Genomic DNA, 27,762 nt, shown 5'->3' on the forward strand with positions numbered 1-27,762 from the left:
GTTATATTGATGAGACATGACATTACATTACATTAGCTTAACACCACATGAAGTCAGCCATGGCATGTCTGACATGATAGAGGAATAACAAGTTTTCATCCCATTCGGTGTTGAAGTGGTACGTTTTGGGCTTTTTACTTTGTCGTTCTTCCCCACTCCGTTTGAAACCCTTTCTTAAATATAGAACAGATACATTGGAGGCTAACTAGTTAGCTCGTTAGGTTGCTATGTGCTATGAGTGGCAACTGTCTCTCGTGTCTCTGCAGTGATCCCATAGCCTGCGCAATATTGTTGCATAATGTGGTATAAACAAAGACGTGTGTTATTTGTATAGGGTATGTATATATATATATATATATATATATGTGTGTGTGTGTCTACAGGGCTCTAATAATGCTAAAAACTGTATTTAGACAGTCATAAACAGGTTTTCTATAATCTAACTAGAAAATATTCTGTTTATTAATATCAAATTGTACTTCGCGGAAATTCACTTATCGCGGTCAGGTCTGGAACCAATTAACCGTGATAAATGAGGGATGTCTGTACTTTTCTTAACAGAAATTGTGTGGGAAAAAAGCACTATATGAAGAATTTGAATTCTCAATTTCGGCTGGCGAACAGTCCAGGGTGTACTACGCCTCTTGCCCGAAGTCAGCTGGGATAGGCTCCAGCATACCTCTGCAACCTTAATGAGGACAAGCGGCATAGAACATGGATGGATGGATGCATGGATGGAATTCTCAATTTACTTCAGACATTTACAAACTAGACATTTGCTTTGTGTTATTCCGATCTAACAGAGGTATAGTGCACAAACTACAACTTTGTTTTAGTAAACATCAATTCTCTAATGGCCATAGTCGACCGATTAAGTTCAGCTGATTAATCGGTGAGGCCCTGCTCCAGGCAGACCATTTGATACATCTCTTGTGAGGGACTGTGCAGAAGAGCCTAAAGAATCGTGTGGCGCGTATGAATTGCTTCATCATCATTTGGGGAAGTTAAAGTAATCCTCCTACCTTTTAGGACTGGCAGAGTTGGGTACCGTGTGCGATCCATACAGGAGCTGTAGCATCAGCGAGGACAACGGCCTCAGCACAGCGTTCACCATCGCCCATGAACTGGGTCACGTGTAAGTGCCGCGTGTGACATTGAGTTTCGTCAACATTCTTACACAGCTGCATTGGTAGCACCTCAAACATTCTCTAGGAACATGCACGTGCCTAAGAAGCAGGAGGGGATCAAGGACACAACATCTGGACAGCGTTTCACTTTACTTTTGTGTGTCACAGATCACATTTCCTTATTCCTTTTGAACTACAGGCACAGCTAATGACCTTTGCCCTTGTCGGACTGCTCAAACTATGTTTTGTCCAAAGTCTTGAGTCAGCCAGAGCCTGGGCCCGTTAGCCTACTACACTGGAGACTGTTACAGACCTCATCATCTCTAACAAATGCTCTTTCCAACCACTAACAAACGGCGGGATTGTTGAATTCCATTTTTATCCGCATCAAGTGGTGACAACATGCACAACGACAGCTTAGCAGTGTTATATGGTACCTGTCAGGTGGGCTGCTGAGTAGCTCAAAGGGAGGAGGGCAGAGTGGGGCAGCAGGCCAGTGTGGGGCTGTACCTGTCCAGCACTGACCAGGACTATTATTTCTGCACTCTACAAGGGCTTTAAAGCGTCCCTTACACACACTTGCTTGTGATTGTTTATTAGGTTTTTTTCCGGCTATGTCTGCTTAGTGATGTTATAAATTACCCCACTGACTCGAATATAAGACGATATTTTTTTTGCCGTAAAAATTGTCAGATGTGTCTTCTTATTTTTGGGATCTAGAGATTTATATGAGAGAACATGTGCTGACTCTCGGCTACTCTCTCTTACCGCTGTGTGTGGCATGTGGCAACGGTACTCTTTAAAAGTATATTTTAGAAACTTTTCAATAAATCTGAGCTGGTAGTAATAGCACAATGCAGAAGTAACCTAGCAAACAGCATTTTGTTTTGGGATACAGGTTTTGGGTAGTTTCACGTAATAACTCACGAAAGCTGCCCAATTAGCCGCACGGTGGCCTAGTGGTTAGCCTGTTGGCCTCACAGTGAGAAGGCTGAGGGTTTGAATCTCCTTTGGGGCATCTCTGTGTGAAGTTGGCATGTTCTCCCCGTGCGTGTGTGGGTTTTCTTACTCTGTGCTCCGGCTTCCTCTCACATGCCCCAAACATGGACGTTAGGTTAATTGACTCAAACTTGTCCGAATGTAAGTGTGAATTGTTGTTTGTCTGTAGTCCCGCTCCTCCTGCCCGAAGTGAGCTGGGATAGGCTCCAGCTCACCTGTTACCCTAATGAGGAGAAGCAGTATAGAACATGGAGGGGTGAATGAAAACGAATGAGCTGTCCTTACCTTTTATTTACTTTAAACTTTATGTTTGTATGTGTTACTTTGCAGCCTTTCACCCAGTGACAAAAGTAACACTATGAATGCTAAACTAATCATTTTTTTTTGCTCCAGATTAGAGTACCAAACCACAAGTGTGAACGCAGCCTTAAAGGTTGGCCAAGTGAGCAAACAACAGAGGAGTCATGATGCTAAATTCTAAGATAATGGTGATCAGTGAAGAAGAGTTATCAAATAACTGTCAAGCAACTAAGAAATATTATATATGTATTTTTAAATTGTATATATTGAAAATATATATTTTTTTTTTCGAAAGCAGGCCTTGAAAGAGGGTTCGTCTTATATTCAGAGTCGTTTTATATTCAGGTCAATACAGTACAATGTGATATCCCTATTTGCAGGCAATGCAAATGACCAATGACCTCTGATATAAGATTATAACAATTAGCAATTTTCCATCTGCTTTAAATCTTTTCCAACATTCCTTTTCAAAGTGTCTGTGTTGCTTTTTTTGGTATAGTGGGTTGATTTTTTTCCGTTCTTTGCGATTGATTGATATTTGACACAAGATTGCTGGAGGCAAAAGGTCAAATAAGTACATTCTTGCTCTGACCTCTGTTCAAAATTTTCAACCAATCCTGCTGTACACTTAAGAATTGTTTCTTTTTGAAATACACGAGCCAACATTTTCAAGGTAGTGAAGGTCCCAGATGAAGACTGGACAATGGTGCTTTTCTTTTGTAAGAACAAGACACATGACAAACGTGACGAATCTGTTCTTGCTATGCTGTGTGTTCTCTCTGCAAGGTTCAACATGCCTCATGATGACAGCAACAAATGTAAAGAGGATGGTGTCAAGATTCAGCAGCACGTGATGGCTCCCACCCTGAACTACAACACAAACCCTTGGATGTGGTCCAAGTGTAGCAGGAAGTACATCACAGAGTTCCTCGAGTATGTCACAATCTTTTCCTCACTATTGTTCCAAAATACACATGGCTTAGGTTGTGTTTTCTTTCTGATTTGGAGAAATTGCTCAAACAACTACAGAGTAAATCAGATAATGCTGATTCATATGTTGCATGTTAGAGAGAAAGTGGTGTAAAGATGCTGATAATGATATGATTTCATGGAGATACAGGGGCAACAGTGGGAGTGCAGTCAATGTGTGTTGTTAGTAGAATGGAACGCTCTTTACAACACTGCCATGGGTCCTCAAGACTGTTGCAGCCCACCCGTTTCTTCAAAGAAATAACAAAAGATGAGAGAAATCTTTAGAAAAAGTAAACACGATAGTATCTGGCAGTTGTCCAAATGTCTCTTACCGAACTCCCAGCCAGGCAAAGCCTCTTTTCCCAGTGTCCATCAGTCAGTGGACACTGGGCTATGTGCTGAAAAATAACCCCCCAGTATGCCCGTACTGAATGCTCTTTCTTGTCTGTTTGTGTCTTTTGTTTTCCTTTTTTTCTTTAAGTCATTTTATTTCTATTTCTTAATAGCACAGGCTATGGTGAGTGCTTGCTCGACGAACCCCTTTCTAGGCCATACAGTCTTTCGCAGCAGCTGCCTGGACGGATATACGATGTCAATAAACAGTGTGAATTGATATTTGGGCCGGGAACACAGGTGTGCCCTTATATGGTAAGTGGACTGTAAACTGTGATGTGGTAGGAGCCGCTTGTGTTATGATCCTTGGCTGCACCGCATATCTGCTCAGTCTGAAGCTTGCTAAGTCATTTTTCTGTGCATAATAGCAGCACTGTAGTACACCGGTCTAGTCTACTGCTGACTAAGGGGAAAACAATGGTGACAAAATAGTAATGTGTCATGTGTGTTTACTAATAGACCCAATGTCGGAGGTTGTGGTGTACCAGCCCAGAGGGTGCCCAGCGGGGCTGCAGGACACAGCACATGCCGTGGGCTGACGGCACTGACTGCTCTCCTGGAAAGGTAAGCGTCATGTACAAATGAAGGCAAACATTTTAAAGCAGCTCAAGAACATCAGTAAATTCAAAAAGTGAAGGATTAATGCCTTTTATGATAGAAAAAAAAAATGAAATCAAGGTATTGAATTAAGAACCTTGTCATGCATGCATACATTTTTAAGTGAGGGTGTCAAACTCAACTTACCCGGGGGCCATTGAAGGAAGAGTCTGGGTGAGGCCCGGCCGCATGAAGTATTCCACAGGGAAGGGTTTCAAGTCTTCCATAAAATATAGAAAATATAAGAATATAATACATTGTAGCGTTGCTGTCAGTGCCGCTGGCTTCCCAACATGCCTTGCAGCATTGGTTTTGTGAAAAGTTATGTTTAGAGTTAACATAGTTGCTGTTTATTATCCCCCGTAGTAGTAATAGTTGCCCTGTGTGATAACTTACCTGTTAGATGTTGTGTCATTTTTATATTTGCACTGTGATTGTAGTCAGTGTTCTGTCTAGGGACGCTCCCTGTTCATTTTACTGTGTGACAAGCTCACTTCAAGTTCAGTGTTGGCTATTGCGTGGCCAATTAAAGAGCCTCTTCCCTTAAGCATGCTGAAGTGGGGCTTAAAATCGCCACAATATATGTAATATATATATATATATATATATATATATATATACACACACACACACACACTGTGGTGGGCCACACGGTGGCTTAGTGGTTAGCATGTTGGCCACACAGTCAGGAGATCTGGAAGATCTCCTTTCGGATCTGTTTGGGCATCTCTTTGCATGCGGGAGTTCACTCCCACATTCCAAAAATATGCATTTTAGGTTAATTTGAGACTCTAAATTGTCCATATGTGTGAATGTGTAGGCTCCAGCATACCCCTGCGACCCCAGTGAGGACAACAGCATAGAAGATGGATGGATATAGCGTAGTATAAATACATATAAAACGCCCAGGGCGTGCAGGCCACTTTGATGTCAATTAAGGGGCCACAAATTACAGCCCGTGACTCACGAGTTTGATACCCCTGTTTTAAAGTCTGCTTTTAACACAGTGGTGTCCAAAGTGCGTCCCATGGTTTGTTTTTTTACACACTGGAGAAATAAAATTAAACCAAAAAAAAAAGCAGGAAAAATGGGTAAAATACAGCAAAAAGGCACAACGTAAAGAAAAAAAGCTGACATGTTGATACTACTAATAATAATAATAACAGTAAGCATTGTCGTTAAATAACCTTTTAACCTTTTACAAAATTTAAAAATTATCTAAATATCAAAGTGCATCCTTGTATGCGGCCTTTGGAGGAAAAAGTGTGGACACTCCTGTTTTCTCCCATTACCGTTGTAAGCACACACCCTTATTGACACACTGGGGGAAGTTATGTGCCTTGCTCACGGGCACCTCAGCCGTGAATGCAGGGCGTCTCGAGTGAAGGTGGGATCCCCTCACCTGTTTGCTATGTACTGTATGTGTCATTCCAAGGTCATATACCGCACCATTAGAGTGGGATTTATTTTTGTTTGTGATAATGATAACAATGTGGTGATGTGGAATTCTTGAGCAAAAATACTACGTACAAGTTTACCGTTTCCTTTTTGAACTACTGCACCTACTCTCATCCTTTTAGCACAGCGAGGACATGAAAAAGGCATTCTTAGCCTGCCAGTCGACAGAACACACACATGCTGAGGCTTCTTTGTGCTGACCACACAAAATACTTGAACCATGCTTGTCTAATCGAGTGATTATCCTGCTGTTATGAGCCGAGATATTCATTGAACGTGTGTTTGACATTTCTTGTCTTCTATTCAGACAGACAAGGACATGAAATATTTCACTGTATAATTTCTCCCAGATTAGCATCAAAGCCCGGCAGAGCAGATAGATGTGTAGCCAGTTCCGATGATACAATTTCATGAGCGGTCTTGTTCTCTCACTCCTACGACTTTTCTTCCTTCCCTGTTTGTTATTCTTTGTCGTCCTCGTGCCAAACCATCTTGTTTTCCTTCCTCTTCTAATGCAGCACTGCAAACACGGCCTGTGCATAGCCAAAGAGCACGACTCCGCACCTGTGGAGGGGGCATGGGGAGTTTGGAGTCCTTTCGGTACCTGTTCTCGGACATGTGGCGGGGGCATCAAGATGGCAGTGCGCGAATGCAACCGACCCGTGTGAGCACTCCTCTTTGTAGTCACGCATGCCTGCTGGACCTCGTCTCTATCTTAGATGCCAAAGTCAATGTTCCATACATCAATCCACCTTAAGGGAATTCTTTCCATAGCTAATGTTCACCAATGCTTTCTCTGGTGGCCAATCTTAAAAGGTTGTTTTCCCGGTAAATGCACTAATCACATCAAGTGCGTTTCATCTGTTTTTTAACAAGTAGTAGTAAGACACGCAGGGAGTGCTGAGAATGTGATACATTCTTTGTTAAAAAAATTACATAGATATATATAATTTTTATATATATACATATACATATATACATATACATATGTATATGTATATACATGTATATATGTATATACATATACATATGTATATACATAAAATACTTTTTTTTTTTTTTTTTTTGGAAACCGTGCTTGCTTTATGACTTCTGCAACGGTTTTCATTAGTGTGGGTCCAAATGCTTCCATAAATGTGTCATGACAATTCACACATTGACTAGGATCCGCATTTGTCAACATTTAACGGGTAAAATCTGGCCTTAAATCTGTCAGATCTGATTGGAACAGTGTGTGAACAGTGTCAAAAACTGTAGTCTAATCCAGATTGCACATTCGGCAGCAATTGAAGTTTAATATGGATCCCATTTCACATTGTTTCTCTGTGAAAAACTAGCGTGTGCACGTGTAATACTTATTACTATATTATTATTATTACATTACTATTAATGTAAAGTGTATTACACCATCCTAAGCTTTTCCCAAATACAAACAAGCCTTTAGTTTAGGCATTATTAAAGGAGTCTCAGCGTCATTTGTTTGATTGTACGTGTCCCCACCAGGCCCAGGAATGGAGGGATGTACTGTGTTGGTCGCCGAATGAAATTCCGTTCCTGTAACTCTGAGCCGTGCTCCAAACAGAAGAAGGATTTCAGGGAGGAGCAGTGCGCCGCTTTCGATGGCAGACATTTCAACATCAACGGTCTACCTCCTAACGTTCGCTGGGTGCCCAAATACAGCGGAAGTGAGTTCTGTATCATGCTAGCTCCTTTTCCTTAATCATCACGTTTGACTGGGTGACACATAGCTAATTGCTTTCCTCTTGTCTGTGTGGCCAGTCCTGATGAAGGACAGGTGTAAACTGTTCTGCAGGGTAGCAGGCAGCACGGCCTACTATCAGCTCAGGGACCGGGTTACTGACGGCACGCCATGTGGACCTGATACCAATGACATCTGCGTCCAAGGCTTGTGCAGAGTGAGTTTCTTTACGCTTCGGCATCATACAGTGAGTTGAGGGGAAGTAATCATTCCTCCAAACAGGCAGAAAATCTCTTTGTCCTAGATTTCTGTTTTCTGCCTGCTGTGTTTGAATCTCAGATACTATATGCACACATCACCACTTGAAATAAACACTAGGATATTCTTTGCACGCTGAACTGCTTGCAGTGTTTTGTTTAGACAGCTGTTCACTATGGATTTACCGGTTTTGGCAAAAGTGGACTTTGATTGATCCCGTTTTACGAGGGGCTTCATTATCATATATCATAGGAATAAAAAAGCATATCTTTGTCCAAACTCCCTTGCATGCATTATATTTAGCTTTTTTTTCACTTTTTAAAAATGTTGTATTCCATCTTGCACGAGGTGTGCAGCACAGTGGACGAGTGGTTTGCGTTGCTGCCTTACAGGCACCTTTCCGTGTGCTTGTGTGGGTTCCCTCCAAGTTCTTTGTCTCCTCCCGCAGTCCAAAACATGTATGTTCGGGTAACTGACCACGCCAAAATATCTGTGTCAGCCTTGCCGATGACCCTGATCAAAAATGAATGTAGGGATGTTTTCTAAAACATGTTTCTCTCATGTCTGTCTTTCACCACATTACTGAGCAGCAAGCCGGCTGTGACCATGTACTGAACTCCAAAGCCAGAAGGGATAAGTGCGGTGTGTGCGGAGGTGACAACTCTTCCTGCAAAACTGTGGCAGGCACCTTCAACATTGTACGCTATGGTAAGTGACGCACTGTTCATGGTATCCCCAACTCTCTTCATTTGTATGCGTGTGTACCACCACTGACAATTAAATCTGACGTTCTGTACACTTTATGCATGCACAGGCTACAATGAAGTAGTGCGGATACCTAGTGGTGCTACAAACGTAGATGTGCGTCAACACAGCTACTCAGGGAAACCAGAGGATGACAACTACCTCGGTAAGAAATAACGGTCTTTGGTCACAAAATATGAACATGCACTCTTACCACTGTGAAAAAGTTGTTGATTTTACAAGTTATTTATTGTTTTGGTGGTCATTTTCAGACAGATTGCATTAGATTGTGCAGTTGTGCCTAACTTGTATGTATAAACATGTATAAACTTTCATTTCTGCCTTTACAAAGATTATATTAATCAGTTTTGATAGACACTGCCAGTGAGGAATAATACAGTATGTTTACTAATAATGCAATTGTAATTTGCAGAGAGTAGTGTGTGTAAAACTACATGATATATTTTTATTTAAGTATACAGTCAAACCTCAGTTTTCGAAAGCCCGAGTTTTCCTATGATTCGGTTTTTGACAGTGTTCCCCAAAGGTTTTTGTGAACCGGCTCGGTTATCGTACAACGTCGTGTGTGACAATCTAGTCCGTTTGCCCTGTACTGGAAACTGCGCAGAAACAATTGGCAGAGTATGACTGCTAAATAACCCGCCATGGGGCTAAAGAAAGAAGGTGGGAAATATTGAATGAACTTAGAATGAATCTCGCTAGGATGCGCAGTCTTCGCCAAAAAGCGTCTCCAATAAAGGTAAAAGTGATGTTAAATGTTTATTTATCCATTTAATTAGTCATTTATAATTATTTCACATTGTATTCTGCGTGTAAGCCTATAATTATTCTTCATAAAATGTATTTTATGTTAATATTTGTGGGTGTCAATGGATGAATTGGATTTACATTATTTCTTTTGAGAAAAACTGCTTCCGTTTTGGTACAATTGGTTTTTCAACTGACCTTTTGGAAGGAACACTGAGGTACCACTGTGTGTGATTAACTAACTTTAGGTAAATGAAATATTCAGTATGGTACTCTACAGTACACTACACCACTACAACCACAAAATAAAACATATTGCTACTGTATATCAATACTTCACTGATAGTGTCAATATTCAGCATTATTATCTTTATGAGGAACAATTTTTGATGCGGATCTTTTATTCAATCTTATTCGATGAAGTGCAAGGGATCGTAATGTCGTGGTTGGTGTGCAGTTTTAATTAGATGAGTCGTTCTTTTGTGACGTATTTACACCATGTTTTGGGCTGTTCAAGCAAGGTGTTTCTGATGAATGGAGATTCTAAAAAGCATCAGCTCTGGCATGCATTTTTTGTCTCTGCTTGCCCGCTGGTGTCCAGCTTAGTGTGAAAAGGTATGAAGGTGTACTTCATACTCAGCGTGGATGTGGCAGCTTTTAGAGTACAGGTCTTGTTGGCATGGGCATGCTAAAACCTGAGCTCAGATATCCCTTGGGCTCTGTCAAGGTGAACATGTCCATGTGTGCAGAGTGTGAATGCGTGGATGATTATGTGTGCTTATTTATTCAAAAGCTGGAACTTTTGCAAAGCCTCCAAACAATATCTATTCAATCCGTAGTCATCAATCTTTGCATGCTATGTTAGTGCAGTGTGATTGGATCAAAAGATGCTGCCTGAATGAAAAGCAGTCATATTAGTATAATGTGTGAAATGGTGGGGAAATTCAAGGCAGGAAATCAGACGTACTGTGTAATCGCATTAGGGTTAGTGAGTGCAGCAATCAGGCTGTTTGGCCCAATAGGACTAGACATGCCTGTATGGTACTTCGGTGGGAATAAGCAATTATTTTGCCTACTTCATATGTCTTACTGTCTAATTCAGTTTGTCAAGGGAAATAATTGAGCTATTCTTAAAATTAACTCAAGCTCCTGTGCTGTGTACCTTTGACAGAACCATTTAAATGGTTTTATTTCTGCAGTTTTATTCAAGTTCAGCAAAGCTAGTTTGATCCCATGTGGAAAATGACTCAATCTGGGCCTTCAGTTCACCGGGATAAATCACCACGTGACCGCTTCTCTCTGTGTCCCCGCAGCCATATCAAACAACCGTGGAGAGTTCCTGCTTAATGGAGAGTTTGTGGTCAGCATGTTCAAAAGGGAAATTAAAGTAGGAAACGCTGTCATTGAGTACAGTGGCTCTGACCATGTTATTGAGAGGATCAATTGTACTGAGCGCATCGAAGAGGAGATCATCGTCCAGGTAAGTTGATTTTTTTCTGCAAAGAGCATGGTAAGAACTGTTTCCTTTCCTGAAATGGAAAAATGGTTTAACAGTTTTATTGTTGTTACTCACCTAGTACTCACCTCAATTTGGTGTAATGTTGTTTATTAAGGCACATTTTGAATTTATTGGATTACTTTTGCAAAAAATGTGTAAAAGTGACACGCTTTAGTGAATTAAAATCCATATTAAAGCCTGATCTCTGCTTGTATGTGAGGTGACAATCCTGCATTAAGGTGTTTTGTAATGTATATCTTCACGGTAGGTGCTGTCTGTGGGGAACCTTTACAACCCAGATGTCAGGTACTCCTTCAACATCCCCATAGAGGATAAGCCTCAGCAGTTCCTCTGGGATGCTTATGGTCCGTGGCAGGAGTGCAGCCGTCTGTGCCAAGGTGAGAGGGAGGCCTAAGGGTTTGGTAGAGTGTTTGAATGCTAAATGACGTCGGTGAGAGTACAGATGGGATGAAACAGGGATGTTGAATTTAGGCACCATTCAGTGATAAGAAGAGAGCAAAGTATAGCTAAACTTAGCATGCTCACGCGAGATGCATATATTTGGGCCATCTTCATGGAGAGCTGCTGCTGTAAATATGTGAAAATATACTGACTGTGCGTGTGCAGGGGTGGATTGCAGGTAAATGTGAAAACTTTGCCTGACTCATGACGCAAACACTTTGTTACTCCCTTAATCCCCTTTTTGGCACTAACATGCCTTAACAAAATACAGGGACTCCCCGTTGTGCTATTTATTTGGACAGTCTGTCAAAATGTAAATAGATTTGGTTGTAAAAAAAAAAACTACTAATGACTCTACAGTGGTATGAAAAAGTGTTCCTGATTTCCTGATTTTTTTTTTTTTGCACACTTTTGTTTGTCACACGTAAATATTTCAGATCATCAAGCAAATTTAAATATTAGTCAATGACAACACAACTGAACACAAAATGCGTTTTTTAAATTAAACTTTTTATTATTAAGGGATGTACCGCGCCTCTCGGCTGAAGTCAGCTGGGATAGGCTCCAGCATACCCCCGCGACCCTAATTAGGATAAGCGGCATAGAAAATGGATGGATTATTAAGGGAGAATAATCCAAACCTACAGGGTCCTGTGTGAAAAGGTGATTGCCCCCCCTGTTAAAACCTAACTGAGATTAATTGTGATCTATGAGTCTGGAAAAGGTTACACTCTAAAGCCATTTCTAAAGCTTTGGGACTCCAGCAAACCACAGTGAGAGACATTATCCACAAATGGCAAAAGCGTGGAACAGTGGTGAACCTTCCCAGGAGTGGCCAGCCAACAAAAAGTACAGTATGAGCGCAGCGATGACTCATCCAAGAGGTCACAAAATATCCCACAACATCCAAAAAACTGCAGCCCTCACTTGCCTCAGTTAAGGTCAGTGTTCACTCCACCATAAGAAAGACACTGGGCAAAAACGGCCTGCGTGGCAGAGCTTTTATGCTTTAAAATGAGTTTGGTAAGTGTGTGAAGCCAACTGAAGAGAGAAGGGGAGGGTTCTCGAGCTGAATCTACTCTAATAATAAACACTTTTATTGCAAATGTTGATCAGTCAAGCTAACAGGAGAGTGTCAAAAATATACATTTTTATGGGTGATGTCAATTACTCAGGGTTTTCGCCATTCACTGGTATGTATCTACAGTACGTATCTGTCCATCTATTTTCTATACGGCTGTCCTCATAAGGGTCAAGGGTGATGTGGAGCCTATGACAGCTAACTTTGGCTGAGAGGTGGGGTACACCAGTCAGTCACAGAGCACATATAGACAAACAAGCATTCACACTCACATTCAGCACTATGGACAATTACAGTCTCCAACATGCATGTTTTTGGAATGTGGGACGAAATGTGATATAGGCACTAAATCAGAAGACGTGCTGTGTAAATCCAGCTATAGATTCAGCTGACCAACCTGCTTTCTGGCGTCTCATAGGTGAGAAGAAGAGGAAGGTTCTTTGTAGCAGAGAGTCAGACCGCGTAGTGGTGTCAGACCAGAGATGCCATGGCGTACCGAGACCTGCCATCATCTCTGAGCCCTGCAACACAGAATGTGAGCTGAGGTTTGTGTCACCAGTTTAATCCATTTTCAGACCCAAAGCCCACTTCCCATGTATTTTCTCAAATGGAAATAAATGATTTGCATAAGGTTATCATATATGTACTGTAGGTGGCATGTTGCCCGAAAGAGTGAGTGCACAGCTCAGTGTGGTCTGGGATATCGCACCCTGGACATATTCTGTGCCAAAATCAGCCGTACAGATGGAAAGACGCAGAAAATCGATGATCGCTACTGTAGTGGTCAGCGCAAACCTGATGACAAAGAAGGTTGCCATGGAGATTGTAATTCTGGAGGCTGGGAGTACTCACCCTGGTCAGAGGTGAGACTCATTGGATTGATTGGCAAAGTTCAGAGTTTTGTTGTTGTTTTTTTACACATTTTGTTTCCTCCTGTTGTTATGTTTGTTATTCAGTGCTCAAAGAGTTGTGGTGGGGGCACCCGCCGAAGAGGGGCAGTGTGTCGAAAGGCAGCAGAGCCTGAGACCGATGAGAGCAAATGTAGTCAAAGGGACAAGCTGGCCGTCCAGCCCTGCAATGAATTCCTCTGTCCACAATGGAAGACTGGCGACTGGTCCGAGGTTTGTTCAGGAGTAACCAATGTGGTTACTGTACATAACATACACTTTTCATCTACTCCCTGGTTCTTATGGGTTTACTCAAGAAGAATGTTCTAAACGAGTTCATTAAAATGCTGTCATGATTGTCTCAAGTACTGCGTGCTCGTCAATCTTGGAAAATCAGTGATTACAGGTTAAGATCATAGCTGACCACGTTACACATTGCAGACCAAGGAGCTCGCAAAGCTTTGGGTTGCATTCCAGAAATATTTTACATCTCCCATGTGGGTGCCTCCAAATACACACAACTACACTGTGCTATGCTCAGTATACTGTATATATACTGTACCCTTACATATGGCATCCATTGTAGAAATCAAAATATACACTTACTTCAAATGGGGTTTTTAATTCCAGGAAAACAAGCGATGGTCCTCATACTTATGGTTATGTCTTTATCATAAACTATCTTCCTTTCAGTGCCTTGTCACGTGCGGGAAAGGCTATAAGCACCGCCAGACGTGGTGTCAGTTTGGGGAGGACCGTCTAGATGACCGCTTCTGTGGTTCGTCCAAACCTGAGTCGGTCCAGACGTGTCAGCAGCAGGAGTGTGCCTCTTGGCAGGTTGGCCCCTGGGGACAGGTAAGACCCATGAATAGCGGACTCAGCAATCCAAATTATTATTATTATTATTAATATTATTTACCATATAGTGATTGTGGTTAGTTTTTGTAACATTGAATATGTTTACAGTCATTGATGAAATCCACACGGGTACTCGTCTCAATTAACTCATTCACTTAAAATACTCAACCCTGCTACCGCTAGCTACATTAAAAAGGAAACCGGTTAACATGCCACTAATTGTGTAACTGTTACTCTAACTCCGTGCTTCTCAAATAGTGGGGAGGGCCCCCCTGCGGGTGGCACGGTGAACTGTCAGGGAGGACTTTCAATATTGGTGCAGATCTGCCAACATGTATGAATTTGTCGTGCTCGGCATGCAGTTTGACTCTTAAATACGCTTGAATGCTTCACTGCTCTCCGTTTTGTTGCATTTTGCTGGTTTCACTTTTGAGTTCAGTCTGTACAGTACACATAAATAAATATATATTACCAGTTTCTCAATAGTATTTCAAATCGTGGGGGGCGTGTTGACATTGCTGTCCCCCAGTGGGGGCACTGCATTTATATAAATGGATGTGTTATGTATGCGTTGGGCATACTGAAAAATCAAAGGATACAGGGGCCACTTTTATGTTTTACATTTTCTAAACCAAATAAAAAAAATCTGCTAGGAAGTTATACTGTATGTATTTAAAGAAAAAACAGCCACCATCTGAAGCTTTGTGGTATAGGTGACAATTAACTTTGGACACGGCTACAGTAGCGCATACATGTACTGTAGTTATAGCATATCACTTTCCACACGCTCAAGGAGAGTAGGTTTTAAAGTGATTTAATCCACAAATCAGTCAATATTATAATAAATTGTGTGTGTGCGCTCCAACATGACTGTTTCAAAAACTTTGGCTAGAACAGTGGCTCTCATGAGCATGCTAATGTCTGTCACTGCCGCGATTACCCCACATCAGGTACTTTGGTGGTTTGTTACATTGACTGACCATCCTGGACACCTTGTGTCTGGCGCTTGCGTCACTGCAAATGTAGCTGATGTAACCTTCTTAAAAACACTTGGTAGATATTTTTGTGCGGCCTCAAAACATCAGAGGATGTGCACAAAAGGTATATTTGAAGCTGTTTAATGAAGCATGGTCCAATAGTAACTGAAGTTGCCGCCACACAATTTTGACCATATTTCAGTGGAATCAGTGAGGCAGAACACAGTGTCAGGTAGAACCCTTTGATTTTGCTACAGTCTGGAGTCTGATGCATGTTAAATAGGCTTCTTCATATTTTTCGTGTCTGAGATTCAATCGTCTGCTTGCATTTACGTTTAGAGTGTCTTTTAGGAGAGTAAAGGGCTATTGTCTTTACTAGTACAGATTTAGTCATTTCCATTTCTGTGTTAGCGCTCATCTTCCACCTTTTTTTGCTTTTTTTTTTTCTGCTGACGCACTGTGACTAATGTCCTGCCATCATCACTCTTTCCCCCTTCTCTTTTGAACCTAGTGCACTACCTCGTGCGGGCTTGGGTACCAGATGCGAGCTGTGAAGTGTGTTGTTGGGTCCTATGGTGCTGTCATGGAAGACACTGAATGTAATGCTGCCACCCGACCCACTGATGCCCAGGTAAGCACAAGGAACATGGTCTTTTTGCCTGTTCTCGTCACACTTTTTGTTCATTCTTGTCACACCCATGGCGATTATGAAAAAATGTAACAAAAAATCTCCCATGACCTAAAATTTCCGCGACTGTTTTTATTAGTGCACTGGTAATGAAGTACAATTTTTTCACAGTACAGTATCACAGAGTTTAAACAATAAATAAAAACATAATAACTGGTTCATGTAAAAATAAGGCACAGCAAACCGTGGCGACTGACCAAAGTCCACCATTTTCGGCAGTTGCATAAGATGCATAAGTGTTTTAATGCATGTCAGTGTTGCTGTGAGTATAGCCTTATTAAGTACACTGTAAGAAACAAACAAAGTCTCAATTCCTGTGCCCATAAAATGCCCAGAACAGACACATCATTGCCACCTGGTCTCAATAAAGCTGTCCCGTCTACAGGGAAACACAGGAATAATATACCTCACTATTTCACGTAGTCCGGGATGCATTAAAAAAAAAAACCTCTCCTGCTTTATGTAAGAGACAATAAATGTCTGGCTAAAGTATAGAGTATGTGCAATATATCATATTTTAGCTTGTGATTCACACAGTCTCTCTCATCTGGTCATGAGAGATGGAATCAGAAATAGCTCAGGCTATTCTCTTGTTGTTTGTTTACGATGCTCTTTTTAGTTATTGACAGCTTATTGACGCTGCTAAGAAAATACAAGTGGTGGTGTACAACAGGTTATGGTTTTGATGCCATTTAGTTGACAGTGACATAACTGATTCCCATGCAACTTAATGGAGGGGTAGTGCATGGACCCATTAAGATGTGGTAGAGCTGAAGATGAAATTGAGGGTTTCATCTTTTGAGTCACTACGGTGGGAAGGGTAGAGTCCACCGCAGCATCACCACCACGCCTTCTGTCCAACCGTTACATGTTACGTCATCCCCCACAAGCGAAAAAAAGGACATTTTTGGCCTACCAGAATTGAAAATTAAAGCTTGGTCCTATAAAGGTAGTGACCGCATATTGCTCTTAGACGCAGCCGCATGGTTCAGTCCTTTTAACTGGTTAAGGTGTGACGACCAAGTGGTTCAATTAATTATTCAATATGGTGCTTGGCTAATTTTTTTAAAGGGTTATGTTAGTCTTGTTGCAAGTGTATCTCCATGCACATTTTGTCCACATCACCTGTTTGCAAAGTGCCCAACACAGACAGCCGTAGAAATATCAAGGAAGCCTATTCCAAGTTGAAGGACAGTTTTGTGTGCTCAGTGTGCGGCGTGAACCGCTTTGTGAGGGCTAAGCATGCAGACTCGGGATGAGGCCACCATGTAGTCGGAGCAGCTCTTAAATCCGGTGCCTGAGCCGGCAAAATCGGTGACCCTGAAGAAGTCGGCCCACCTTGTTGTGATTCTAACCAGCCAGCCATGAAGTCGGCCATCAAACCGCCAGTCTCAGCAGCAGCCAAGTGGGACTTGGGAAACGGGGTGCAGAAGAAGTTTAAGTGCAAGGGTAAAAGGCAAGAGAGGTTTGTGTCTTTTCCACACAGATAGTATGAGTGGAAAGGCTGAACCTTTTTATTAGCGCAGCTCATTGAATGCTGAGAGCAGCTTTGACTGTGACCGAGAGTGTGGAATGTGTAGCCTGTGAGATTTGACTAAGGCTCTCATTCCTAAAGACCAAGGTCAGAGGGCAGCACAGGACATAAGAGGGAGAAAGAGAAAAGGACGGAAGGTTAGGGACAAGGGGGTGGATAAGGGGTGGAGTTCTGAACCACGCCAGCATGGGCATTGGACCTCTGAATACCACTCCACTATGACCTGTTATGACAGGGATCAGGGCTTTATGCTGAGTGGCTTACTGCCACAATCCATAGTTTGAATTGACAGGGAGACGCAGCTCATGTTGTTTTGCTAAGCTGATAAGGGCTGATGGGAAACACAACCAAATTTTAGCAGTATACAGAACAGCATAGGTTATTCATGAGTGTTTCATATCGGAGAATCGGTCGTTTTAATGATATTGCATGGCTGTACTCGTTCTTCCGCAGGACTGTGAATTGTCCCAGTGTCCAAACAGTCATCCTGTTCCACCAGGGCCCAAAGTCCCTTCTCATCAGGGACATAAAACCCAGTGGCGGTTTGGTTCCTGGACCCAGGTTGGTGATCCTGCCAATGAATTTGTCCTCCTTCAGCTTTCCGTGGTCTTACTTTTTCTCATCTATCCAACAGTGCAGCGCCAGCTGTGGTAAAGGGACGCGGATGCGTTATGTGAGTTGCCGTGACAACCACGGTGGTGTGGCAGAGGACTCGGCATGTGCCCATCTCCCAAAACCTCCTGCCCGAGAAGTGTGTTCTGTTGTAGCCTGTGGACAGTGGAAAGTGTTGGAATGGACAATGGTAAGAACAAAAATCAGATAAAGTTTTTAGTAGGGATGTCTGATAATATTGGCCGACTGATTTTTATCGGCTAATATTGAACATGAGATATCGCTTCATATTGGTATCGTTTTTTTCTGCCAATAATGATGACATCTTACGCCACACAGCAACAAGCTTGCTGGCTCAGTATGTCCACAGTCTGCAATTATTTCCAAATTGTAAATATACAATTTACAATGATTGTAAAGAGCTGCGAGGGGTGAGTAAGGCATCTCCTCGTTTATCACAGTTAATTGGTTCCAGACCCGACTGCAATAAGTGAATTTCCGTGAAGTAGGCTTCAATATTAATAGACAACTATGTTATTCCAACTATTCCTGTGGCCGAGTGGTTAGCATCCTGGCCACACAGTTAGGAGACCGAGTAGACCTGGGTTCGAATCTCCGCTTTGGCATCTCTGTGTGGAGTTTGCATGTTCTCCCTGCGTGTGTCTGGGTTTTCTCCATGCACAAAAAAATGATGAGACCACCCTTGTTTGTTCAGTTTGTGGTTCATGTTAATGCCTGATACAACTAAAGGTACCTTTGTTTGTAGAAATATAACAATGACATATAACATATAACTTGTATTTCAACATTTTTTGACTAATAATAGTTCACAGTCAACCATGAAACAGCAGTCGTTTATTAATTAATGAATTTTTGAAAAAATGCAATAGAGTGAGGAAGCAACGTTCGAACCGCGAAGTGGCAAAGGACGATTGTACTTCTAAGCTAATATCACACCTTAGGAAGAGTCACTCCGAACCACACACAGCTAGAGTAAAATAGCAAAAATAATTAGCAATTGGAGACGTGTGGAATGAGCCCAGTTTCTAATGTCGCTGATTGCATTGGTCGAGAGTTTCATACTTTGCACTTTACTGTCTTCTAATCCGGATGTTTGTGCCACATACAAATGTGCTGCTTTCCAAATTGTATCATTGCCAGAGTTATTTGATTGGATTCTTATTTGTGAATGAATTAAGTGGAACTCGTCTTGTTTGTTGATAGCTGGAGAACATGATATTTTCGGTGATTATTGGTCATGATTTTTTTATGACTATTATGTTGAGACAAATGTTTAAAAATACATGTAGCACTCTTTCTACAACATACATTCTGCATATTGCAGATTTTTGTCATATTTTGCACTCTGTTTATTTGTGAACTGCCTCCAGTGGCGTCACAGTAAAAGAAGCATAATGTGTTCATTCATTACACAAGAGCTTCTGCCAATATTGGTAGTGGTCGATATTTGTATCGGTCCTGAAGTGCTGAACAATATTGGATATGGGTAAGACAGCCAATATGGAGCAACTCTACTTTTTAGCTTCTACACAAGTGTCATAATCATAAGAGCGTGGAACATCTCAAGACATCATTCATGCAAAGCAGGACTAGCACCAAATTTAGAAAGACCGATCCCCCATGTGCAAGCTCTTATGAATGTGATGGGAAAGGATCCTTGTACATCATGGTGGTCTAGGCCAAGAGCAACATAACACAAGGATGATTCGGGACATTTAATCTAATGTGGAACCAATGCAGAAAAGCTTGAACAGAAGAAATGTGATGTCATACTTCATTTTAGAACACGTGCAACAGCATTCTTGATCAGCTGTAAACCCTTCAGAGGCTAATAGTCTGCAATAATGTAATCGCATTTGCAGTACAACCCATGAGATCTGCATCTGGTTATGCTGAATGATAGTCACCTTAATTACGTATCATCAGTATTGCCGCCCAGATGTTATTTTCCTCCCAGTGTATTTACTTTATTATGCACTTTACCACTGAGACTGGACACACGCTCTACGTCTGTTTAGCAGCTAGGGTGCAAGTGAACTGTGCCTGGAAAAAAGACTTGCTTGCTTGTGTGTCTGTGTAAGTTATGCCTGTGTGTGTGTGTGTGTGTGTGTGTGTGTGTGTGTGTGTGTGTGTGTGTTGTGTGTGAGAGAGAAAGGATATGGAGACAGGCACGCATTTTTTGAGCTGAGAGATCCAAGGGGCTGCAGTTGGGGGCTGCAACCTTGCTTACAGATGGTTTTCATCAGCACGCTTGTGATGCTACACTTATCAAGACAGTTTCAGAAGCCCATTTTAGCCCCACACACTATTTGTTAGTCTCTGGTGTGACGCACTGTATGTGACAGCCAACAACACAACACTGTCATGTAAGTAAGCATGCAACAGCTTCAATGTCATGAATGTCAGCTGTATTATATTTATATATAAACCCTCATTACAGTACTATCATCTGTAATCCTGCAACATTCTAACATTTGATAACATTGTGTCAGAGCAGTGCAAATTCCTGTAGGTGCCAGTAGTTGCATAAGCGCTGTACAGTAGTTGACCTGATGCATAACAGAATGTGGAGTCTGCTTGGGGAGAGCTGAGGGAGACACCATTACTGTTTGCCAGAAGATCTGGCTGCTGTTATTTTACTAAAAGGAGGGTCATACTGTGTGCTTAGGCCCTTAAAGAAAATATTACAATGTCCGACATCAATAAAGCCATGACCCAGTCCATTCACAATGTTGTACACTACATGCAGGAATAGCACTGAGACCCCTTGGTTCCTCCCTCATGCTTTATGTTACAGTACAGTCATAAACGTGCATAAAGGCACGGTTGGATGAGTTTGCTGTGCGACAGCTTCAACAAGGTATAACAATACGGTTGTTAAGGGCTTCCAGCGGTGGGCCATCACCTCTGTATGTGGGGAAACGGGCGGATCATCAAACCGGGTGTTTACGTCTCTCAATACATAGTGTGATCCCAGACTTCACCCAAACAAAAAAGCGTGCTCCTCGCCTGTCTTCATGGATGGGTTGTGCACTTTGAGTAAGAAGGCCAACATTGTTAGCATGACGAATCGGGAGGTTCCTTGTACAGATGCTCGATATTGGTTTGCTTACTGATACCTGATGTAGTATTGGATGTATTGTCCATACGTCTTTACAGATAGCTGTATCAACCGATGTTGATGTCTGTGTCATGTTACACATGACAGGTTGGACTTTAGCTTTGGTTTCCTGTTTTGTGCTCTTATTTTTGCTTTTCTGATTCCTGTTTGGCGCGATGTGCAACTGCTTTGTGGGCGCTGGATATCGCGTGCAGCGGTAAAGCAAAATGTAACACTTTACCGTCTTTGTAAATTGCATATTTACAGTCTGAAGGTGAAACGTGGGAATAATTCCAGACAGCAGACATGTTGAGCTTGTCACTCTGTGAAACACGGTACGGTTTGATAAGGTTTCACTCACGCACTGACATCAGTATCGGCAGAAAAAACAATATTCATGATATTGGCCGTCCCTAGTTCTTTGTATCATACAGTAAATGTAATACCTGTGCCTCAGTATTTTTTGCTACAGTGTCTGTCCGGTTTTGGGTCGTTGTTTTTGGTACGTTTTTCCTCCCAAAAGTATTAAATTATTTTTAAAATAAAGTATGACAATGCAGTTGCAATCTACTGACTAGTAATTCTCCAACAAATACATTTCTCTCATAAAAAAACCCAAAATATTGATACAGTATACAGATGATGTGGGGGCCACTCTTGAAGAGCTTATTAAAGATGCTAAAACCAATGCAATGCAGATCAGTACATTGCACTATAGGCTACGTAAGCTTTGTGTTATAGGTGACAAAGCTAATTAGTGTTATTTTAGAATACCCCGCCGGCCAATAAACAACAGACTACAGGCTGAAAATGGCAGCGTGAAAAGTTGCAGTGTGCAGCACCACACTGAACAATGGCGGCACGCTCCTTTCTTCCTATGCACTCATCTTTGACCGTTTACGGAGGTGGAGTGTTGAAAAAAACAGGTGCACCACCCCTGAGGTCAGTAGGCGGGGGGCCCGGCTGAGAAGATCCGCCAGGTCTGAGTCGTCTCTTCACATCGGCGTACCGGACAGGTGGGGCCGACTTTGTCACCGAATGCCTCGCCTCTCTGTCCGCTTTTAGGCAGACCGTCCCTCGTTTCAAATATGTACAGTGTGGGAAATGCATCATTACGTCGCCGGGAGTGATTTTCGCCAGTTTGGCCAGGCACGCGCTTACACACACACACACACACACACACACACACACACACACACACACACACACACACACACACACTGCCAAATGTATTGCAAACCCGCAGTCCATAAGTCTGAATTGTCCCCTGCAGGTCGGACAGAACGGTTCGGTATTTTATGGTGTACCGTTGCATCCCGAGTTCATCATCTTAATCTGTTTTCAGTGTTCAGTAACCTGTGGTCAGGGGAAGACCACACGCCAGGTGGTCTGTGTCAACTTCAGTGACCAAGAGGTGAATGCTAGCGAGTGTGACCCTGACGATCGGCCAAGCACGGAGCAGGACTGCGCCATGTCTCAATGCCCGTCCCACGCCAGTGATCCCAAACCTTTCCCATCCTCGCCAAACAGCAGTGCCAGGAACGTCATTCCCCAAAGCCAATCCCACCAATGGCGGACTGGACCCTGGGGCGCGGTGAGTACCTCAGTACTCAACCGGATCCCTGAAGCTGTAAAGCAGCAGTTCACCCATTACCCTCAACAGGATACGCGGTAGAAAATGAATGAATGAATAACCTTATGTACTGTAAGTGTCATCCAATATAGCATCCCATCTGGGCTCCAGCGGGTCTGCCGCTGTATACATACACTGTGCAGCTATGTGTGAGAACCCATTTGACGGCCGGTACCCTGGCTCTCTCTCTTTGACAACAGTGCTCCAGCACATGTGCAGGAGGCTTTCAGCGGCGAGTCGTTGTGTGCCAGGATGAGAACGGCTACCCTGCCAACAGCTGTGAGGATCGCACCCGGCCCAGTGAGCAGCGATCCTGTGAGTCGGGGCCATGTCCGCAGTGGATCTATGGCAACTGGGGAGAGGTAAGGCAGACAGACACAGCTTTACTGGTGTTAAAAGGGCTAGTGGGAAAACCAAACTTTGGGATGCTTGTGTTTGGATAATTACTTTGACTGTTTGTGAAGGTTGCATGAGAAAAAGGACATCTGAAATCACCTGAAGCTCAATTTCACATTCTTTGTGCTTCCCACGGGGTAGCATTCATTTTTTTTTGTCAATGGTTTTTAATGTGAACTGTCCTCCTGCTGTCCTCAGTGCACCAAGCCATGCGGAGGTGGGATAAAGACGAGGCTGGTTGTATGTCAACGTCCAAATGGTGAGCGTTTCAGTGATCTGAGCTGCGAGATCCACGATAAGCCACCGGATCGGGAGCAGTGCAATACTCAGCCGTGCCATTCTAGCCCCCACTGGAGTACAGACCCATGGAGCTCGGTACGCTCGTAAAAAATACTCTATACCTTCTTTTTTTAACCTCATATTTTGCCTTTAGTGTTACTCAGTCACAATCATTCCAAAAGGGGGTTTCTGTGGTGCTTTTTGTGCTGGAGCCACTTTGACTTTAACTCCCTTCCACTTCCTGCTCCCGCACTGGTGCCAGCAACGTTTCCTCAAGACATTTGGAAATTCAATTTCTGTTGCACTTACACGGCAAAGATATGCTGCTGTCCTGCAGTTTGCCAGAGAAAGTACATCACCGCAAAATGCTTCAGTGACAGCTGTGACCAGAAGAACCTTCTTCTTTTTTCAAGTTGCTAAGTCAAAAAAAAACAGTAGCTGGGCTGTGTGTTAGCATTGGAGTACATCAGGATCACCTCTGTATCACAATCGAAGTTAGTTTTGTAAAATATTGTTTTAAATATATAATTTATTAAGATATTTTTTCTGTTCATCTTTTGTACATAGCGTTAACTTTGAAAGTGATTTATTTTTGTTTTAGCTCTTTGTATTTGGACGTAGCCAATTGTTGTTCATGTGCAAATACTGATGAATGTTTTTGTATATCAGGAATATACAGTACGATACCTTTTTTTTGTTTATTATCCAAAGAATGGCCCATATTCTGTCAGTGTGTGGTGCTACGTTTGACATTTGGATGTTCCGACCTGAGCAGTTAAAGCACCAACTTACATGGGACTCCATCTGGGCTGTGTACGATATATACTTTTTTTGTTTTTTTTTACTATATGCATATTTGAAATGGTTATTGTATTCTGAATTCAGATTGTCTTAAGGCACATTTGCTTTGTTAGAAAAGATAAGCTTATGTCGACACTTTATTTTACAGGTGTGTACTGTATTTTCTCTTGCAATGAACCCGATTTGACAACTCATGTAGTTTCTCCGCTCATAGTTATGACCTCCACCGACCACGTCATGTTTGCAGCCAGGAAGTCGACACACACATCGGGCCTGATCTACTAAGATCCCGAATAATGAGCGTTAATTGCATGAGCAAACCAACAAAATGTACCTGCCATTAGCGGGCGTGTTATAGGTGATCTGCTGTGACTACAACTGGTAACACGTGCGGTACCGGTGCGAACCGCCCTGCTACCAACTGTCAGCATGGAGAGTTTGGGAGAGCAGAGTGGCTGTAAACGAAAAACAAGTTTTGAAACCATGGATTTGGAGGTCTTGGTGGAGGAGGCAAATAAACACACTGGTGAAGTCCAGCAGGGCCGTCACATCATCATAATAATTAGGGGTGCACGATAGTTATCAAACCGATAATTATCGGGCCGATATGACATTTATGTCATACAGATAAACCCGATAATATAAAAAAATAGCTCCTATCGCTTCAATGAGGCGACATTACTGTGCTGTAGCTGGGTTAGTTTGAGGGAATCGAGCGCTCCTTTTCCGTGACACGTTGCAAGCGGCCTGTTGTAACTTCCCCTGAGCTCACTTGTACTTCAACACATCCCACCCTAGCCGCCTGAAACGCCAGCATCGCTACGACGCCCGGGCCTTGTTTCTATCGCCACAGCCTTTGAAATGTGCAAAAAAAGCCATCTGTGATTTCATCACGTAAACGATGGCGCTGGATGACCAACCCTTTACCATCGTTGAAGATACCAGTGCATGTCAGCTGGTAAATCCCCCGGAGTTTGGACTTCCGAGCCGCCACTAGTTTTTTTAAGGATAAATCTACAGTACAGATGCAGTTTGTCAAATCCAACTTTGTTTGAGTCGTTCTTACCAGCAGTGCACAAACCAAAGTTACATCTAAATTTAAAAAATATAAAAAGCTATCGCTATCGTTCTTGCAACACAGGAAGTTATTGATCAGTATCGGCTTGAAAAAAAAACTGTGCGTCCCTATAATAATGCTGTATTAGTGTATTTTGTCATTTTATATCGATGTAGTGTAAATATATATACGTATTTTACACAAGAACCTATTAAAGGATGAAATGTACGATTTATTCCCTTATAATATTCATGTGAACGTGTCAAAAATGTAGTTATAGCGTTATTTACTTACGCCTTACTTAGACAGCAGCATAGCCAGGCCCAATCCACACTATTGTGCTAAGGGATGCGCCACTCAACAAGGGCACACGGCACATTATTACACTGCGCTGGTGCGCTGGAATGATCCAGAAGCAGGGAAATGCAGAATTGTTTTTCCACGCAAGGCCGGTAGTTCCAGCAGCTCAAAATGGATCGCCGCTATTTTTTTATTTTTTACAACCCAAAAATGTTGACAAGCGCGCAGAAGATTTGCACCTGCCTTCCAGATGTGCTAAATATCGACGCAAAAACGCTGACTGCAAACATGTTGCGGATTGGATGAGTCACATTCCGGGTGCCGAATGATCACATTTGCATCTCCTCCTCCCGGTATTTTGCACGTTCTGATAATCTGCATATATTCTGCATATTCATGAAGGCAAACACTCAAAATGGATTGTGAGCGCTATTTTGCTCATTTGACACACGCAGTCCTCAGTGCACCGTGTTCGTAGATCAGCTTTGCACGTGCTTTTATGCACACAACCCTTTAGTAGATGGGACCCACAGTGGGTTCATTTCATTCTAGTTAAGCAGTTAAGTTAAGTTATTTGAGCCCAGAAACAACCCGTTACACGTCAGAGGGTAACTTTTAACTCCACAGGAAACACCTGGAAAGAGGGGTGTCAGCGCTGTGAAATAAAGTGTCTCATTGGGTTTGTGGTTACCAGTGGTAATATTTTATAATTGAGTAATTATATTACGCTTGTGCAGAGGGTTTTGACCCGCATGTCCTCGTACGACCAAACAGTAAATGTGTCAAGTTCTCTGCTTCCAAGGTGCTCTGTGAGTGTATGTATGTTAATGTTTGCTTTGTACAGTACATGGCCTTCTATACAGTACGTATCCAGTATATGCTGTGCTCAACAATACCTCACTTGGAAACAAACACAACTCAGCTTGCCATTATTCAAGTATGATAGATATTCCGTGGACACTGCAATGGTGCTTTGGCCAAACAAGGGAGATTTACGATATAAGTGTCAGAAATGAAACATCGCACGTTTGGAACGGGTAGGTGTGTTTTTGGCCCTCCGGGTTCAACGTATACTGAGGAGGTGCCTTGTCAATGTTAAATGCCACGCAAACAGTGGCCTATGAAAATGTTACGTTTTAAATACAGTACATGATGTGTGACCACCGGGGGAGTTTATACCGTTTTTGTACCCAGAGCTCTAAACTCTGAGCCAACCTAGTGTGTCTACCTCATTCTCTGTTATGATAGCCCCCTTGACACATCTTGCTCTCCCTTGCGCTGGGGGGGTTGGGCTGGCAAAGACGCCAGACTTGTTGTAACCATCCGGTGCAGTTGATGGCCCTAAACACAGATGCAAGACATGTGTCATCTGCCACCTTCTTATGCTTACCATCTCAGTGTGGACAGTGGGAACTGATCCAGAATCTGTGGTTACGGGCAGCTTTTGCCCGAAGCCCACACAGTTAAGTCCTTCTTGGCATAAATGTCTCGACTGACCACACATCATATTTTAAGGGCCTGTTATCACAGCAGTGGCTGCGTTTTATACTGCACATCATCTACTAATGAGTGCTGCATGCAATGATGCCCACACGTGTGATTGCACGTTAGCAATTTGGTGGAAGGACAGCACAATATTAGCATGTGGCGGTCAAATATGCCCGAGGTATCTCATTTTTCATCTTTTGTCTTCCATATGAACACTCTTGAAATAAGCATTTTGTTTGTCTCTTATCCAAAATGGCAGTATTAGTCTGTTTTTTTAATGTTTTTTTTCTGTATATTTATGTAATTACATGTATTTATTGTGACTTTACATTATAATATTGTGTCAATATTTAATTTTTTATTGGATTTGTTGGATTTCTGTTCACTTTCACAAAAAGTTTATAATTAAAGTGAAATAGAGGTCATGTTTGAGGCTTTTTTCATTATTCGAGCGACCGTCTCTGTTCTTGACTGTAAACAGCACTGATGCTCATACAGACACACCGAGGACGGGATGGCAGCTTTAATCACACTTACTGGCTCCTCGTCAACTCTATTGTTCTAAACTGACAGACAGAGGTTGTGGATGTGTCCTATTTGACTAAATGTTTGAGTTTCGGCTTTAACCAGAAGCATTCAAAAGGAATGCCGGTCAAATAGCTTATAAGGCAGCTCCCCCGCCCCCCCAGCAGTCTTATCGAATGGCGTGTTTTTCCTGAATGAAAATGCACAAATCACTGAGCAATCTCGTTGTTATTTTATGCGGTCAGGGCCT

At 42.4% G+C, this 27,762-nt stretch overlaps 1 protein-coding gene across 1 annotated transcript in view; it reads left to right on the forward strand.

Moving 5' to 3' along the window:
* The window catches only part of LOC129186776 (A disintegrin and metalloproteinase with thrombospondin motifs 9-like), a 49,753-nt gene that overhangs the window by 5,969 nt on the left and 16,022 nt on the right, over positions 1 to 27,762 (forward strand). Inside the window, exons 8-28 of the mRNA XM_054785380.1 lie at positions 1,030 to 1,135; positions 3,213 to 3,359; positions 3,905 to 4,046; positions 4,251 to 4,355; positions 6,365 to 6,510; positions 7,350 to 7,531; positions 7,626 to 7,762; positions 8,394 to 8,511; positions 8,618 to 8,713; positions 10,629 to 10,795; positions 11,082 to 11,211; positions 12,775 to 12,901; positions 13,009 to 13,219; positions 13,313 to 13,477; positions 13,937 to 14,098; positions 15,590 to 15,709; positions 17,754 to 17,861; positions 17,935 to 18,102; positions 22,379 to 22,627; positions 22,867 to 23,028; positions 23,261 to 23,437. Coding sequence (XP_054641355.1) covers positions 1,030 to 1,135; positions 3,213 to 3,359; positions 3,905 to 4,046; positions 4,251 to 4,355; positions 6,365 to 6,510; positions 7,350 to 7,531; positions 7,626 to 7,762; positions 8,394 to 8,511; positions 8,618 to 8,713; positions 10,629 to 10,795; positions 11,082 to 11,211; positions 12,775 to 12,901; positions 13,009 to 13,219; positions 13,313 to 13,477; positions 13,937 to 14,098; positions 15,590 to 15,709; positions 17,754 to 17,861; positions 17,935 to 18,102; positions 22,379 to 22,627; positions 22,867 to 23,028; positions 23,261 to 23,437 — 3,125 coding nt within the window. The remainder of the gene's footprint in view (positions 1 to 1,029; positions 1,136 to 3,212; positions 3,360 to 3,904; positions 4,047 to 4,250; positions 4,356 to 6,364; positions 6,511 to 7,349; positions 7,532 to 7,625; positions 7,763 to 8,393; positions 8,512 to 8,617; positions 8,714 to 10,628; positions 10,796 to 11,081; positions 11,212 to 12,774; positions 12,902 to 13,008; positions 13,220 to 13,312; positions 13,478 to 13,936; positions 14,099 to 15,589; positions 15,710 to 17,753; positions 17,862 to 17,934; positions 18,103 to 22,378; positions 22,628 to 22,866; positions 23,029 to 23,260; positions 23,438 to 27,762) is intronic.

This window comes from Dunckerocampus dactyliophorus, chromosome 8, assembly GCF_027744805.1.
Source record: "Dunckerocampus dactyliophorus isolate RoL2022-P2 chromosome 8, RoL_Ddac_1.1, whole genome shotgun sequence".
Lineage (NCBI taxonomy): Eukaryota > Metazoa > Chordata > Actinopteri > Syngnathiformes > Syngnathidae > Dunckerocampus > Dunckerocampus dactyliophorus.